The 17,892-nt window shown below is 42.6% G+C and overlaps 1 protein-coding gene across 1 annotated transcript in view; it reads right to left on the bottom strand.

Annotated features, from left to right (window-relative positions):
• Nucleotides 1-17,892, bottom strand: part of paxip1 (PAX interacting (with transcription-activation domain) protein 1) — a 45,240-nt gene that overhangs the window by 17,345 nt on the left and 10,003 nt on the right. Inside the window, exons 9-20 of the mRNA XM_037787668.1 lie at nucleotides 16,856-17,735; nucleotides 14,186-14,280; nucleotides 13,357-13,452; nucleotides 10,247-10,384; nucleotides 8,105-8,226; nucleotides 7,585-7,769; nucleotides 7,145-7,188; nucleotides 6,630-6,697; nucleotides 6,441-6,543; nucleotides 4,274-4,442; nucleotides 3,899-3,999; nucleotides 3,514-3,648 (exon numbers count right to left, since the gene is read on the bottom strand). Coding sequence (XP_037643596.1) covers nucleotides 3,514-3,648; nucleotides 3,899-3,999; nucleotides 4,274-4,442; nucleotides 6,441-6,543; nucleotides 6,630-6,697; nucleotides 7,145-7,188; nucleotides 7,585-7,769; nucleotides 8,105-8,226; nucleotides 10,247-10,384; nucleotides 13,357-13,452; nucleotides 14,186-14,280; nucleotides 16,856-17,735 — 2,136 coding nt within the window. The remainder of the gene's footprint in view (nucleotides 1-3,513; nucleotides 3,649-3,898; nucleotides 4,000-4,273; nucleotides 4,443-6,440; nucleotides 6,544-6,629; nucleotides 6,698-7,144; nucleotides 7,189-7,584; nucleotides 7,770-8,104; nucleotides 8,227-10,246; nucleotides 10,385-13,356; nucleotides 13,453-14,185; nucleotides 14,281-16,855; nucleotides 17,736-17,892) is intronic.

Raw genomic sequence — 17,892 nt, 5'->3', positions numbered from 1 at the left:
ACCACTGGAGAATTGATAAATATTATCAATAATCCCTCCAAAATACCACATTAAGACACCAAGACCTTGAGGAACACCATAGAAATAGACATGCTGTGATTTGGGATCAAAAACTTTTAACATTTGGAGATTTCTGCATTTTTCGGCGATAGGATGGCGAGCACTTGTGTTGTGTAAACTGCTCAGAAACCCCCTTATTGTCAATGTACCTAGGAAAGCCATCCATCCTCTGAACGCTCTAGTTCTCTAGTTTGATCCATCCATCCTCTGAACGCTCTAGGTCTCTAGTTTGATCCATCCATCCTCTGAACGCTCTAGGTCTCTTGTCTGATCCATCCATCCTCTGAACACTCTAGGGGTGCATGCCAAAGCTCTTAATTGCATCCCTGTTTCCCTCACTTGCGTCTCATCCTTGCGTCTTAGTCCCTCCCACCAGGGAAGCATGGAGAGACGCAAGGAAACCATGCGAGGAGAGAGGAAACGAGGAAATACGATTTAAGCGACATGGGACGGTCGTTTCCTCTGAAGCGTCACATGAAGCGACGTCCGTTTCTGATGACAGCAGCAGCTGATCACATCTGGATCAGCTGTCAGTCAGCTTTAACAGCTGTTTGTGTCTGAACTGTACTAATACTAATAAAGACAAGTGCAAGCTGCAGCCTGTATTTCTACTGTGGACTGCTTAGAGGCCCAGGAACCATCTCTACTGGCACAATAACTTTATATTATTTATTCATTATTAGCGTCTGTAGTTATTGATATTCTGATTGTGAGTTAATTATTTCATAACCCAGAATATGACTGTGGTGTTTTTTGAACACTGGACATTATTTATTAGGCTAAAGGGAAAATGTAAATGATGTAACTCATATCAAACCGACGTTCAGGAATCATCAGCCTCGTGTGACTGAATGGAAATGATGATAAATGATGTAAAAGGTGTTTGTTGCTGACAGACAGACAGACTCTCCTTTTCGCTCTGACTTTAATAGTTTCATTAATAAAAGTTAACGGGGGAAATAACAGATCATGAAAAGACAAATCATTCTAAAAAATGCGGAAAGTTATTTTAAGTCAGTTTGTCAGGTATTATAAACCCCTCTGACTGTCAGGCTGCTTCACTGACGGTGTGTGAAGGAGAGATACTGCAGGTCCTTCTGATGCTGCTCAGAGCTACAGTTAACACAGATTATAACTAGATGGTGAATCAGAAGACAACTAAACTATAAAACGTTTAATATGTGATCTGTTTTCACTCCGGTATGAAACTCCAGTGATGCTGAGAGGTAAAGTTATCAGATCAGTCTGATCGGCAGCAGCGTCCAATCAGTAACTGATATCCAGTAAGGGGGCGTGTCGGTCGGCAAAAGACTTCCGTGCAGGATACACTGGTGTATCCTCGCTCATAGCTCCTCCGGCAAGCCTCCTCGATCCTCGATCCTCGCTCCTCGATGCACAAATAAGGGCTTTGAAACGGTCTTCAAAATGGCGCACCAGAACAACTTCCGGTTCAAGCGAGGATCGAGGAGCGAGGAAACGAAAATTAAGAGCTTTGGGACGTACCCTAGGTCTCTAGTTTGATCCATCCATCCTCTGAATGCTCTAGGTCTCTAGTTTGATCCATCCATCCTCTGAATGCTCTAGGTCTCTAGTCTGATCCATCCATCCTCTGAATGCTCTAGGTCTCTAGTTTGATCCATCCATCCTCTGAAGGCTCTAGGTCTCTAGTTTGATCCATCCATCCTCTGAATGCTCTGGGCCTCTAGTTTGATCCATCCATCCTCTGAATGCTCTAGGTCTCTGGTCTGATCCATCCATCCTCTGAATGCTCTAGGTCTCTAGTTTGATCCATCTATCCTCTGAATGCTCTAGGTATCTAGTCTGATCCATCCATTCTCTGAATGCTCTAGGTCTCTAGTTTGATCCATCCATCCTCTGAATGCTCTAGGTCTCTAGTTTGATCCATCTATCCTCTGAATGCTCTAGGTCTCTAGTTTGATCCATCCATCCTCTGAATGCTCTAGGTCTCTAGTCTGATCCATCCATCCTCTGAATGCTCTAGGTCTCTAGTCTGATCCATTCATCCTCTGAATGCTCTAGGTCTCTAGTTTGATCCATCCATCCTCTGAATGCTCTAGGTCTCTAGTTTGTGGTTGTAAAGTTTCATGAGGCTGTGATTATCCTAGAGGTCACCACAGGTCATATTATACAGTGAGGTCAATGAAATGACTCCTATGGGGACTAACATCATCACACATGAATACAGTTGGGCTCATTGGATCCACAAGAGTCTCAGCTTTACAGTGAGACCCAATTTATGGAATTCAACACTGTTTAGGGACCCCAGTATGCAGAAATATTCAGATACACCATTTTAGAATAGGCAACACATTTATACTGCAGGTGATTATCATAAAGTGGGCATATCTGTAAAGGGGAGACTCGTGGGTACCCATAGAACCCACAAATCTGGAGTTCAAAGGTCAAGGGACCCCTTTGAAAATGACCATGCCAGCTTTTCCTCACCAAAAAGTAGCATAACTTTGGAGAGTTATTTAGCCTCCTTTCCTGACAAGCTACCATGAGCTGTTGGAACCTATGGATTCCTTAAATCTTCTAGTTTCATATATATCTCCCCTCTAGCTTTAAAACAGTCCGCTACAGCCTCAGAAAGATCGAATAGCGGCCGTTAGATTATTCAAATTTTTAAGAGGTTAAAAGTGTATTGTGTAAGATCTGGCCAGAATTTTTGCTTAAAGCTTCAGTAGGCAGTATATTTTTTGGCATCATTGGGCAAAAATCCCATAATAACCTTTCAGCATATTGTAATTCAAGTGTTCTGAGAGAAAACTAGACTTCTGCACCTCCTCATGGCTCTGTTTTCAGGCTTTAGAACATCTAGCCCGTGATGGGAGACTTTGACCAATCACAGGTCATTTCAGAGAGAGAGAGCGTTCCTATTGGCTGTGCTGCGGCTGGTGGGCGATGCTTGGTATCTCCTCAGCTGATCTCAACATGGCTGCTGGGTCACAAACTTTCTCATTTTACAGCTAAACAGTACACTACAAGATGATTCTGAGAACATTTGAGGAGAGAAATAGGCATTACAGTAATAGAATATTGATTCATATTTGATCAGCGCTGCCTAGTTTGACCGTTTGGACGGAGTTCGCGAGTGTTTGACAGCCGGCTCTCATAGACGGCAGCTGGACGGCAGACTCCAGATCAGCTCTGACTGCTTGTTTTCTTCCGGTCTGTGAAATCCTGCAGATGCCGTTAGGAGCACCGGAGGACACCGGAGGACACAACTAATGACTGTAAATGTAGATTGTATGGACCCTATCTGTTTGGAGCAGGTGCTTCAACCATCATGGAATTTGGTATTTTAGGGACTTATAAAACCTTTTAACTGTAATTATACCAAGCTAATTGTGTTGCATAGTAAAACCATTTCCGAGAAGAATCCGTGTTTTTCAGGCCACAACATGAAAGAATTGCAGGTATTTGAAGGACCTTGTTCTGTTTATGCTCCATGATCTTTCTGTAGGACGGCTGTTTGGCCAGCAGCTTTCCTCCAGCACTCTCAAGGATGGGCTTCATGGTACTGAGGCTGGGGCAGATCCCCGGGGTGAGGTAGAAGTACTTCCCCTACATCACCCATCACATCAAACAGACAGACAGACAGACAGTAAGGCAGTGAAGGACAGGGGCAAAATACAGTCATTACTTCATCAGAACCAATCCAAGTTCACACATGTTCAACACTGTGTAAGGTCTCTCCAGGATTTCAAGCAGTGAGGACAACCTCAATGAAACATATATCCTTTCCATCTGGTTACAGCTCCCGTCCAACTGGTTCCACAGTGAACTGGTGTGAGTGTGAAGCTTATTGTCTAACCTTGAAGAGCGGTGCACTGTGGGCTCTCTTCAGTGACTCCTCCAAACTGAAGCCAAACAACACCTCTGCCTCTGCATCCCTCAGAGTGTAGCTCTGCTCATCTGCAACACACACACACACACACACACACACACACACACACACACACACACACACACACACACACACACACACACACACACACACACACACACACACACACACACACACACACACACACACACACACACACACACACACACACACACACACACACACACACACACACACACACACACACACACACAGCTAGGTCACTACTGTGTCAAACTAATGTACACATCCTAATTATTTTCAGTAGGAAGAAGGAGGACACACACATAAACAATCACATACCCACAAACTTCTGGCTCCTCCAGCTCTCCTCAAGCCACTCTGGGCTGACGATGTGTTTGACCACAGACATGGCAGTGAGGAATTTGACAGTGCGAGTCACCTTACTGGCCACCAGGTGAGTGACTTTCTGACTACTGTCTGCTACTTCACCACCTAAAGCATGTAACCTCTGCAGGGGAGGAAGAGATGAGGACAGACACCATCAAACACTGAGCAAGGATATGATCGTTTAGAATTTTAGATTAGTTTTGATTTTAATTTTGACTTTTCAATTTCATTTTAGCTGCGTTATAGTTCATTTTCAGAGTGAGTTTGCTAGTTTTAGTTTAGTTTCTATATATGTATTTTTGTTAGGGCCAGGTATAATGTATCAGAAGTATGTAGCTACTGTACATATTCATAGAGAATACATGGTTGGAGAATCCGTAGGAAGGGCCAGAATGTTTCATGTTTAAGCTTTGACCTACTTTAGTGAAGCAATTGTTGCATAGCGCCATCTCCTGGAAGGTTAAGTCCGTTCAGTTTCAGTGGGTCAATGTCACGAGAGTTGATGGATGTTCATGCCGTATCCTTTTTTTGGTAGTGATATATTATAGCTAAAAACTATTTCTTATGATTGTGTGAATGCTGATTCAGCAGCATTCACAGTATCGTTCTTCTATGGTTTATTCCATTATTTTTTCCATACAGAAACCATTCAAATATCAAAATATTCAGCTCTGTAAGCACAATCCTGCTTACATTCAACTTGATTCTACCATTTATACTTTTAAAATATTAAGCTTTTTTCACATTATCTTTTTTTTTGTTGTTTTTTTTAAATAATGGAACTTCATGGAGAAAATCTTTAAATCCTCTTGAACACGCTCCAATTTGAACTTCAACTTGTGCTTTTTTCAGAACTTTTCTGAGTTTATAATGGGTGTGTATTGTGCTGCTGAGAGTGGATGATATCACAGCCAGAGTGGAGAGGAGCTTTAAAATCTTCTAAAAAAAAATATATTAAACTTGCTCCCAATCACACAATTTTCACTCTACACTCATAATTTTTGGTCTAAATGTTGGAAATCTTATACTGGTCGCAGACATATTATTATGGAATCAGCCAGACTTACACTTTTGGCTACAACATCCTGAAAGTGACAGGAAGTCCAAGCAACTGCCCCATAGGGACCCATGTTAAAGGTCTTATTGATAACATTTTTATGTAGATGAATATTGTTTTAAAAATAATACATCCAAAGATCATTTAGAAAGGTGCCGAATAAAAGAATGGCTTTTCCTGAAAAAAAGAATATATATATATTATGACTGTGAATGAATCAATTCAAAATGTTGGCAGGTCTAAAAATAATATTTTGTTTATCTCTGTGGAAGATATCTGACGTCTGGTTCCCACCTCTAACGAGGCTAATAGTAAAACGACATTGGTATCACATGGTATCTTTGCGTAGTCAGTGTGGAAAAAACTGATGAATGGTTGAGATCGACGGTGAGCGCTTAGTAAAGAATTGTTGTGAAGCATGCACAATACCAGGGCCATGGCAAACCTCAACAGATCAGGGCCATAATTAATGTTATTAATTACACCTGTTTACCCTGCAATGACATGTCAAAAAACAATATTACACCAGTTTTAGTTTCCCTTAATTGGCTACTTATCCATGTCAGATCAGACTTTACATTGTACACCCCACCCCTTCAAATAAAAATCCCCATAGGGTAACTCTATCTCAACAGGAAGCTCAAGATTAGGCTTGTTTTTCAAAATAAACGCCCCAACTCTTGCTGTATGTTAACAGGAAACTAAGTATGGACCTAGTTTTTTCAAAATAAAAGCCCAAGAAGATAAGTGTATATCAACAAGGAATTCAGGAAAGGCTTTTTTTTCTAAATAAATGCCCAATAGAGAAACTCTAATCTAACATGAAGCTCAGTATGAGGCTTATACTACTTTCCGTCTAACGACGGACATGTTAAGAAACAGAACGCTTGTGACCACATTAAAGCACTTGATGGTGACAGAGTGAGTGAAACATTAGCATCCTGTCTGTCCTGTTTAAATGGCTTTGTGAAGTCTAATGCTCATTTGCTAATGTCTTGGAAGGAGCAAGAAAATGCATAATGATAATTGTGGTGTTTGAGTGAGTGATCAGGCTGACTTTACCTTTGTGTACTGCTGAACATGTGTGGGCTCAAAGCCTGTTAACATGACTCGGGGAGTGGACTCTGGAGGAAGCTTCTTATTGGGGGACTGGATCTCCTCCAGTCTGCACACAAACAATTGTACTTTTACCCACAATATCATGATACCAAGGTAATGTTGATGTTTGGTCCAACTCTGTACTGTACTGACCTGGCCTTCTTGTTTGTAGGCTGGTTGGTGGAGTCAGATATCTTCTGCTTCTGGAGCAGCTGAAGACTCTAAACAGCACACAATCATAACGGATGAGCCAGCACAGCATAGCCTCATCTCATTATTATATACAGAGGACAGACGTTGTCAATGGAGGGGTTTTGTCTTTAATGTTGGAATAATGTGAAGGCAAACCAAGTTTTAAAGTTCAAGGCTAATCCAACAATTTATGAAGGGTCTGCTAGACTGTCCTCCATGAAACAGACAGAAGAGGAGGGGAGCCAAACTAACACAACACAGTAAAGACGCTTTCTTTCAGAGGGGGTGGGGGACCTGTTTAGTAGACGGGCCAGGCAATGGTAGGGAAACACTGTCTTGTATGTAGGTACAGCAACAACTAAAACACAATGAGCTGACAAATGACCAAATTCCAAGTTCTTTGACAAACCAAACAGAAGACGAGTGTGAAGCACACTGAGGCATCATCTCATGAAACAGCGCTTCAACAAACTCACCGCCAAAGCTTCAGAAGATACTTTGATCGGCGTCCTCCAAGCAGCTACAGGAAAAAACACAAGGCAATGCAGGACAGTTTCATTTATACACACAAACACACATACTAAGGCATAAACATTTAGCAATTACAACTGATGTTCAAATATTCGTTAGCTATACTATCAAGCTTACGGCATTTTAAATACTCATACTCATGTAGAAATACAAACATATACTGTCCATATCATATACTGTATTACCATATGATACTTTTTGACTGCTTGTAGATAATCCACAAAGAGCCATGTAGTTATAAAAGTATCACACATCATGGATACTCCCACAGAGGAGTGTGTGTAATAAGTGCCTGATATTGTGTCTCTTGGTTATTCTATTACTATTCAATATCCAACATAATACAACAGTCTGCATTAATGACGGTACATTCAACTGTACATACCCAGCAGGTTCTGGACCAGCTGTGGGTTAGGCACCAGAGGTTCAGGGTGTGTGTAGATGGAGTATCTGCTGTGTGGAATCTGTCTCAGTGCTTCAAAGTTGCCCAGCAGTATATCACACAGCCACTGGGCATTCACACACGGGATCTTCCACTCCTTGGCCTTCTCATATTTAAGCCCACTGGGTCTGAAGAGAGATCAGCAAGATGACCATATCACCAACACTGTATATATGACTGGGGAGCCATGATGGTGCAAATCCTAATATTTGATCCATGAAAACACACACAGCTTTAATTTGGTTCTTTTCAGAAGTCTATTATCACTGTGAGACTCCACAGTGAGGCCTTACTGAATACAACTTCTTGTTCTACAGCACTCATTTTATATAGTATTACATTGTATGGAGTATCCAAGAGAAGTACATTTGATCACAACAGTAAGACACAGGTATATGTTCTCTGCTACAAGTGCTACAAATGATACTCCCAGCAAACGCTCATCCATCCCCCCAGATCTTACTCTTTGCAGATGAGGACAGTGTTACTGCGACACAGATATCCAGTGTATCTGGCACCAGCCAGGTAGGCCATCAACTTCAGGTCATCCCTGTCAGCATCCACAAAACCTGTCACTGATATAATCTGACAGTCACAGAGAAAAGGTTAGAGTACAGAGATGACAGGCAGACATCAGAAACATACAATGGTAAAGTTAGAGAAGTTACTTCATAATATAGTACGAGAGCATTATTCTAAGTGAGCGCTGGGCGTCTTTGAGGCTGTGCCTCGTCACTGACTCTGTTGGACAGAATCTCAAAGTATGATACCGGAGTGTGTCCAGTCTGGTGACATTAGGTCTGCATCTCTGCTCTTTTCTACTGATGTAGTTTTGCTGGCTCCATCAGCCTGGGAGATCCAGCGTACACTGAGGTAGGTTTGCAACCCATTCTGGAGCAGGACCCTAGCACTGGCTAAAAGAACTGCCACTGCTGCCCCACATGATGGAGTTTAAGCATCCTGGATTCTCTGTCAGGAGAGAATGTAACGGTGTGTTCACACCAAAGGCGAAGCAAACGTTTTACGCATTGCAATTACATACAAGGTCAATGCAACAACGCAAATTTGCACGCAAAAAAACCTTGTTGAATCAGAAATGGAGGGAAAAAATTGTATGTGTCTGTGGTCACCCAGAGCTACGACAGTACATCATATCTGTACAGAGACCAGACCAAACTCTGTGTAGAAACCACAGACTGTCTATGGTAGAAACAACAACATCACTGCCGTATTCATGCCTAGATGACATTATGTTGAGTGTTGAAGAAGCAGCTACAATGTTAGCATTGCCTAGCACCAGGGCTGTCAATCGATTCAAATATTTAATCGTACTCAATCGCATGATTGTTCATAGTTAATTACGATTAGTCACACACTTTATCTGTTCTAAATGAACCTTAAAGGGAGATTTGTCATGTATTTAATCCTCTTATCAACATGGGAGTGGACAAATATGCTGCTTTATGCAAATGTATGTACATATTTATTATTGTAAATCAATGAACAACACAAAACAATGACAGATATTGTCCAGAAACCCTCACAGGTACTGCATTTAGCATAAAACAATATGCTCCAATCATAACATGGCAAACTGCAGCCCAACAGGCAACAACAGCTGTCAGTGTGTCAGTGTGCTGACTTGACTATGACTTGCCCCAAACTGCATGTGATTATCATAAAGTGGGCATGTCTGTAAAGGGGAGACTCGTGGGTACCCATTAGGGCTGGAAAAAAAAAATCTATTCACCTATGTATCGCGATTCCTTTTTTTTTATGATTATGATTTTGAAATTGATTTTTTTAATGCCAGAATCGATATATAACAAAACAGACCGTAGCCGACCGCCGCGACCCTAAACGAGAAAGTATAAAACGTTGGAGGGTCAGCGTGGACACAACCTGCACCCCCCCCCATGTTAAATCCAGCGTGGTAAACACTACAAATCCAGTAAAGGATAGAAACATTTTGGGTTTCACACATTGACAGGAAAAGCAGAGTTAGACATCACGGCTAAAGCTGCACGCTAACTCTGTCACGGACAGGAAACGTTATCGTTTAATACCGGGTTCCAGTAACCATCCCTAAATATAATGATTTTTCTTAATCATCGTGTCTCAGGCAGTCTTTTGCGATGTGTTTATCGCGCATGTTCATCTTGTGATGATGATGAAAATACGATTTATCGGTCAGTACTAATCTACATGGAGGTAAGCCTCTCCTCCTCTACAGCACGTCAAACTCTCGCGAGTAATTTGAGTTTGGTGTGAACACAGCATAATAACAATGGACTTAGATTGACAGAATTATGTTCCTTTCACATATCACAGTGAAATTGAATGGGTTCAGGTTTCTGGTTAGTACGCCTCTCTGTGAAGGTATTCCTGGAAATCCAATTCTTGAAATCTCATCAAAACTTTTTACCTGGTTCAATAAGATGGAAAGTGGGAGATTCCAAGACAAAAGAAAACATTAGCATAAAATGCCAAAAAGAAAAATAAGACATTTCCTTGGTATTTAAATGGAAATGTAGTTTCTTACTATCAAGTACACCAACAGATTTCAGGCTGGAAACAAACATGACTTTGTGGGAGCTGGACCTACGTGCTGAGAGCAGGGTTTGGCTCCAGGAGGGAAGGCGAAGGGCAGATGTAACGTCCGATGAGGAGGAACCATCCTCTTCCTCTTCAGTACAGTGTTGAGCCAGTGGGCTGTTACACAACGCTTCCCCTCTCTGAGTGCCTGGCAGAGAAAACACCACAAATATCAACAACAGTGAACAAGATGGCATGTTTTTGGCAACATTGAATCAAACTTGGTTAAACTAAACTAAATCAAAGCTTGGATGGCTGACATTCATCATGCTGTTCAGTAGACTCGCCCTTTTCTTAAAGCTATAAATTCAACTGTCAGACACTAAGTCAATCCCTCGATCTGTCAGCATGTTTAGTTTGTGCTCTCTTTATCTTCTATATTGTCTCCTTCTCTGAGATGATGCAGGGCTCCATACTAACGGATTCCACTAAGAGCTCTAGTGCTCACTACTGAACATTTTAGGAGCACCAGCACTTAATCAACATGCAACGCAACACATTCAGAAGTTTTTCATCTTAACTATATCACTGATAAATGTTTTGGGAATGAATAGATAATTCACAGAAATAAGTTTGAGTCTTAAGCTACTTCTATAAAGGAATGATCATTTTGTGTGATTGAACTGTGATGATGTGTTCGAATTCAAAATTGATAATCAATATTCAGGCATCTTGCTCCCTGTGCACTCCTGTGTGAGCCTGGAGGAAAAATATTGTTTATTTTATTTATGCAGATATAATTTAGGGCTGTCAATCCATTAAAATATTTAATCGCAATTAATCACATATTTTTTTATCTGTTCAAAATGTACCTTAAAGGGAGATTTGTCAAGTATTTAATACTTAATACTATGTATGTATACATTTTTTGTTGTAAATCAATTAACACAAAACAATGACAGATATTGATCCAGAAACCCTCACAGGTACTGCATTTAGCATAAAACAATATGCTCCAATCATAACATGGCAAACTGCAGCCCAACAGGCAACAACAGCTGTCAGTGTGTCAGTGTGCTGACTTGACTATGACTTGCCCCAAACTGCATGTGATTATCATAAAGTGGGCATGTCTGTAAAGGGGAGACTCATGGGTACCCATAGAACCCATTTACATTCACTGATCTGGAGGTCAGATCAAATTTTGGCGAGGTTCCTTGCCAAAATTTTGCGCAAGTTTGGAGCGTTATTTAACCTCCTTTGCAACGAGCTGGTATGACCTGGTTGGTACCGATGGGTTCCTTAAGTTTTTCTAGTGTCATGTGGTGCCAGGATCACGGTTCACTTCTGTTTTAAAACTGAGCCCGCTACAACCTCCGAAGATCGTTTACATTAATGCGTTAAAGAAATTAGTGGCATTAGAGAGATTTTGCGTTAACGCGTTATTGCGATAACTTTGAGAGCCCTTATTTAATTATTAATACAATAACAACTAACCAGATGGCTTTTTTAACAATATAATAGAAATATATATTTTTGTGGAGAAACTCACAAAAGCTGAAATTCTAAATAATTTCCACTTAGATCAGAATCTGCATGTCCCAGAGGAAGTCAAGTCTATTCAGAAGTTAATGTTTTGGCATAGTCCTGATTAGATCTGCCTTGTATAACTGAATTATCTTGTTCAATTTCTTTATAACAAACCACATTTCATGAAAATCAGTTCAGAATCAGGCGAGTAACAGCTGATTCTAGTAGTTCTTAATGCTCCAACATGGCAGACAGGACATACAGCGGTCCATGTGGGTGTGTTCGCGTTGAAAGTGACCAATCATAAGAGAGCCAGTGCCTCCTTGATTTTCGCCCCCAAACTGTCAAAAGTCAGGTGGATTTGCGCGAGCAAGACCCAACGTGGAGAGCAGAGAGCAGAGAGCAGAGAGCTATGAGAGCTATGAGAGCTATGAGAGCGTGTCTGCCCTCCAGCGCTCGCTAAACAGACTCTCTCTCTCTTTCTCTGTGTGCTCGCTGCTTCGTTCTATACTCACAGCTGACATTCTTTGTCTCGCTCTTTGTTTTGTTTCTCGCTCTCAGCGGCCTGTACAACTCTCGGTTGTTGAATTGGTGCACAGGGACTTCTACTGTGCGAGTGGCAGTTAATATCTGTGCACGTGAAATAATAGAAATTCGCTCGTGAGCATGTTTAATCACGCTCGCGACATACAACATAAATCTGAGTCACCCACGACAGTCACAGTGGCACTCTGTCGGCAAAGAGTCACTCAACTGTCAGCTGGGCAGCTACGTGACGGGAGCCGCGCGCTGCCAAAGTCAGTATTCACACTCGCTGTCTTCCCCCCTTAAGGTAGCTCTTTGTAGCTTAGCTTATCTCAAAATGTATTTTTGGGTTAATGTGACTGATTCAGTGAGAGCAGGTCAAGATACTCCAGGTTGGTGATTAGCGAACGTTATCGTTATCTGGTGAATTACACAGCTGTGAACTAGCTAACGCCACATAGTTTAGTATTAGCATTCGTCCTTTCTAACGTTACTCCTTGTGAGACTGACAGGCACGTACACACAAACAAGCAGTGTGTAACATTTATTGTGACAGTTAGCTTTCGCTTTCATGAATTAGGATCCGGCCATCCGGTCAGCAGCCAGCGCTGCCAAAAACCAAGGACACACTCTTTGGATAACTCCCCTCTAACAGGCTGGGGTCCATCAGGACCAAAACCTCACACTACTAACAGTTTCTTCCCGACTGCAGCTGGTCTCGTCAACAAGGCTCAGGACCCCCACTGACATGGACTCTTACCTCCTGATCCACAGGAGGTAGAGCTGCCACCCACTAATCAGAAGGTCGGTGGTTTGATCCTGGCTCCTCCAGTCTACATGTCCAAGTGTTCTTGGGCAAGATACTGAACCCCAAATTGCTCCCTGAGTGTGAATGTTTATTGCTCCTGATGGGCAGGTTGGCTCCTTGCATGGCAGCCTCTGTCATCAGTGTGTGTATGAATGCTGACATGTCGTGTAAAGAGCTTTAAGTGGTCGATAAGACAAGAGAAGCTCTCTATAAGTGCAGTCCATTTACATGTTACTTAAACGTAAAGTCTCCACAACTGCACACTGCATGTTGTATAGTGGTAGAGTTATGTATGTTCTGATAGGACACATTCTTACCTGTACATACATGTTGCTGACTTGACTCTCACACAGCAGGTGTGTGCAGCGGCTGGTCAGGGTGGGGTCAACAGCACCTCCACACGCCTGGATGACCTGAGGGAGGGCTTCAGTAAACATAAACTCATCCACAACATCTTTTACCATCTTTGCTGCTCAGCACTATGTCTGTGTCTTTTTTAAACACATGTTGAATATCCACATCCTAATGACTGTTTCATCATTAAAGCTGCAGTCAGGAACTTTGAAAAAATATGATAAAATGTTATTTTTATAAACTGTCACTATATTACTAACTAACTGTCATTAACTAACTGTTTGAAAACAGTTGAGCCAAAACCAAGCACCGCCCACCTGCCGGAGCAAACTTTCGCATTTTACAGCTAAACCATGCACTACAAGATGATTCTGAGAACATCTGAGGAGAGAAATAGGCATTACAGTAACAGAATATTGATTCATATTTGATCAGCGCTGCTTAGTTTAACCGTTTGATCAGAGTTCCCGAGTTTCACCAGCAGTGAATGACAGCTGCTGTAGACACTCCTCGGCTCTGATTGGTTGTTTTCCTTCAGTCTGTGAAATCTTGCAAATGCCATTAGGAGCTGGGGGGAGGGGCTCCTCCTTCACTGATTATCTGTGTCATGCACTGCTGTCAGGATATAGTGACCGTTTTATAAAAACAACTTTTTTATCATGTGCGCTCAAAGTTCCCAACTTCAGCTTTAATATAAGCACTCTCAGAACAGAAGCTGCTGGTTGTTTATCCCAGGCACTTCTAAATGGAGAAGTTAAACTCTTTTTCTGTGTGACTGAGTAACTGTCTCACCCTCTTCCATGTGGCCAGGAGTTGTTTGTCAGCCATCTGTTCTGGGTAGTCAGCAACAGCAAACACACAGCCAAGCAGGAAGCCATCCTGTGGAACTGAGAATTAGAATAGAAAGAAGATACACATGTTAATCTGCAGGTTCAGGAAAACCATGTCAAGACCTTTTTAATGGACGTACAAATGGAGCTGAGTTTTACACCAATTTTAGTAACCAAAGTAGTGAGGAAAGTTCTACAATCACACAGTGGAACAAAACCTTCTCAGGTTTCTATTATCAAATGGGCTCAACGACACACTCGACATTAAGGCCATTACCCTTAAACATCCATCTTTTCCTCTCCATTTCTGCCCTATGTGAATAGTGTTTTTCACACCAATATAAGAGCATTGTTTCCAAACTGGTCTCAATGGTGGATAATCTTTGAACCTTTTCCATGCACGTCGCACACACAGCGGCACAGATAGTACGGTACAGTTACAGTAATTGTTAAAACGAGGGAAAATATATTTTTGACGATAGTCACATAAACTATTTGATTTTTTTATAATTGAATGACCCATCCCTGGAATAACTGTTTATTATGGACATATAACTGAATTTCAATTTTCCATGGAAGAAAAGTAAAAAATATGTTTGTGTGCTGTCAATTATAGTTCTTAGAAAGAAGGAAAATCGTAATCAGGAAATATCGGAAATCTGCCGAGAAAATTGCAGTCGGTGCATCTCTACCAATCACACAGCACAGCTGTTGTCGTTGACCTACATTTACATAATAAGTGAAAACGGTGCTTTTTATGGATGTAGTTAGGGCTAGGCGATATGGCCTAAAAATAATATCACAATATTTTTAGGCAATATCGCGATACGCAACATATCGCGATATTTTCAAATATCCTCTAAGCACTTCATAAATGCTCAATTTAACCCTTTGATGCATACAATCACACCAGTTTGGTGATTCTTGAAGTCACTGCAGCACACTGTATGTCTGCATTAAAACATTCTTGTTTATATTCATTAGTGATTTCTTTTGGAACAATCTTAATCTCGTGCTCTAGCAGTGGTGGACTGCAGGCTACTCAAGTACTGCACTTAAGTATGGAGCAGGGGACCGCCCCTCCCCGCAGCGAAAGAGGGAACAGCGAGCCCTCACTCAACGGCCCCGTGGAGCCACTCCCCACACCCCACCCCGGGCCTTACCGAGCCGAACTAGAGCAGTGTGCGGACTGTCACGGAGGAAATGCGCCCGGAGAGGGCCAGCCAGCCAGCCCACCCTCTGAGAAGTGTAAAAGTATTTTCGATTCATTATGAAACTGTTCATGGCACACATGTAAAGAGGCGGCTGGAGCAGCTTTCAGAAACGCAGACTGCCGCTTGCAACGGCATTTATAAACGCCAACTGACGATATAAAACTATATTAACACATCAAACGAGAGGGGAAAGGAGTTTTGTTTACTTTACTTTCATTTTGTTTTGCTGTGGTGGTAAAAACGTTACCAGCAGTAACACTGCTGCTCCCGCTTTGCAGCGATCCGGTCGAAAACCCAAACAGACGGCTCGTTTCTTCCTCTCAGCGGCTTCTCTGGTTCACTGTGCTGTTTGTTAGTGCGCCAACACAACGGCGTAATGCTGCAAATGCAGTTACAAATGTCTAATATCCATTAAGTGCATGTTTGCAATGCTTGTTAGAAAATAGTGTTTTCCATGAAGACACCCGTCAGAGTTTTGTAGCGAGCTGGAGGTGGGGCGAAATTTGACGGAGGCGGCCGCCTCGTAATTCTCTATGCAGGTAAATCGCTGCACACACTCACCCAGGAGAACGGTCTGGATGGGGCGGAGTCTGTGATGTATGGGTGTGAGAGGGAGCCGGAGGAGAGAGGGAGAGAAGGAAATACCAAAGCGAGTCTCATGCCGCTTTGAAACTTAAAAACATTAAATGACAATTTGTAGTCGATGTTCCGATAGTCATTTTATATACCGCGCGTGGGACAAGCCGCATTACATCGACTATATTCGATGTATCGCCCACCCCTAGATGTAGTCCAAGTCATTATTTTGCAAGTCACAAGTAAAAACCTAGTTTAATAGAGTCGACCCACGCATGACTTGGTTCTAATAAACCCACGTTCAACCTGCGTTGGACCCATTCATATGAGACAGATGCCAGTCTGTCAATGAAGTGTAGCAGCTACACTGCTAACAGTGACAGTCAGAAGTTAGAATTAAATCTAATCTCCATTGCAGTTTAAATAAACATCTGAACAATCATCAGTTAATTTTCATTCGTGACAGAAAAACCTGTCCACCAATGCCGGGCATCATTCTCAAATCCTGAAACTCCACACAGTCCTAAATCCTAAACACTGTGTCTGAAACCCCACACAGCTTTTATGTTTTTCCACAAATGCAATGCTAAATCCAAATGTAAATACCAACAGAGTAAAAGTGGTCATACGCATTAATATTTCACTCCACACAAATGTGTTATTATAAAATATATAAAAGAGTGTGGCCTGCTGTGACCATAATCCCCTTCCACGCTGACTTGGGTGTACAGAGGGTCGTACTGTAAAGGACAGAGGGTGTCGTATCCTGTACAGATTGTAAAGCCCCCTGAGGCAAATTTGTGATTTTGGGCTATTTAAATAAAATTGACTTGACTACTCACTTTCTTGCCCCGACTCATGTCCAAACAGCTGGGAGAAGTGAGGAGGCTGCTGGAGCTGGGGCTGCAGCGCTGTCTGCTGCTGCAGGGCCTGCTGGTTCTGATGCTGCAGAGCCTGCTGCTGCTGAGTCTGCTGCTGCTGCTGCTGCTGCTGCTGCTGCATCTGCTGCATGTGTTGCTGCTGCAGGAAATGTTGCTGCTGCTGCTGCTGCTGTAGATGCTGTTGGTGTAACTGCTGTTGATTCTGCTGCTGCTGCTGTTGCTGCTGCTGCTGTAACATCTGCATGCGTTGCTGCTGTTGGAACTGCTGGAGCTGTTGTTGCAGTGCCTGTTGCTGCTGCAGCTGCTGTAAGCCAGGACGCAGGAGCTGCTGGGGCCGTAGCTGCTGTTGGGAGAACGCATGCTGTTGCTGTTGCTGTTGCTGTTGCTGCTGCTGCTGCTGCTGCTGCTGCTGTGAAAACATCTGCTGTTGGTGCATTTGCTGCTGTTGTTGCAGAAACTGTTGCTGCTGTTGGGGCAACTGTGCAAACCCTTGTTGTTGTTGTGCGACCTGTGACTGTTGTTGTTGTTGTTGTTGTTGTTGTTGTTGTTGTTGTTGTTGCTGCTGGTGATGTAGTTGCATCATCTGATGCTGCTGCTGGAGGTGCATCATGGGATGCTGCGGTTGCTGCGGTTGCTGTGGTAACTGTTGGTGTTGTTGCTGGGCAACCTGGTGTGACTGTTGCTGTTGCAGTAATTGTTGCTGCTGCTCTGCTGTGAGGGGCTGTCCGGCCAGTTTGGACTGATTGAACAGCAGAGGGTTGGTACTGTTAGGGGTCTGGGCATGGCTCTGATTGGTTTGCTCCAATGGCTTTGTCTGATTGGCTGTCAGATTCTGGATGATCTGCAATAGAGGAGGACAAGGAGAGAGAAGTGAAAACGTAGAGAAAGCACTGATTTACATGATATCAGTGTCATGGCTAGTCCATAATCAGTACTGTTTGAATTAGTCATGAAATGTGGCCGTGCTCATGCTCAGGTAGACGTTGCCTCAGTGACAG

Source organism: Sebastes umbrosus, chromosome 12 (genome assembly GCF_015220745.1).
Source record: "Sebastes umbrosus isolate fSebUmb1 chromosome 12, fSebUmb1.pri, whole genome shotgun sequence".
NCBI classification, from domain to species: Eukaryota; Metazoa; Chordata; class Actinopteri; order Perciformes; family Sebastidae; genus Sebastes; species Sebastes umbrosus.
This window is presented reverse-complemented; position numbering and strand designations above follow the sequence as displayed.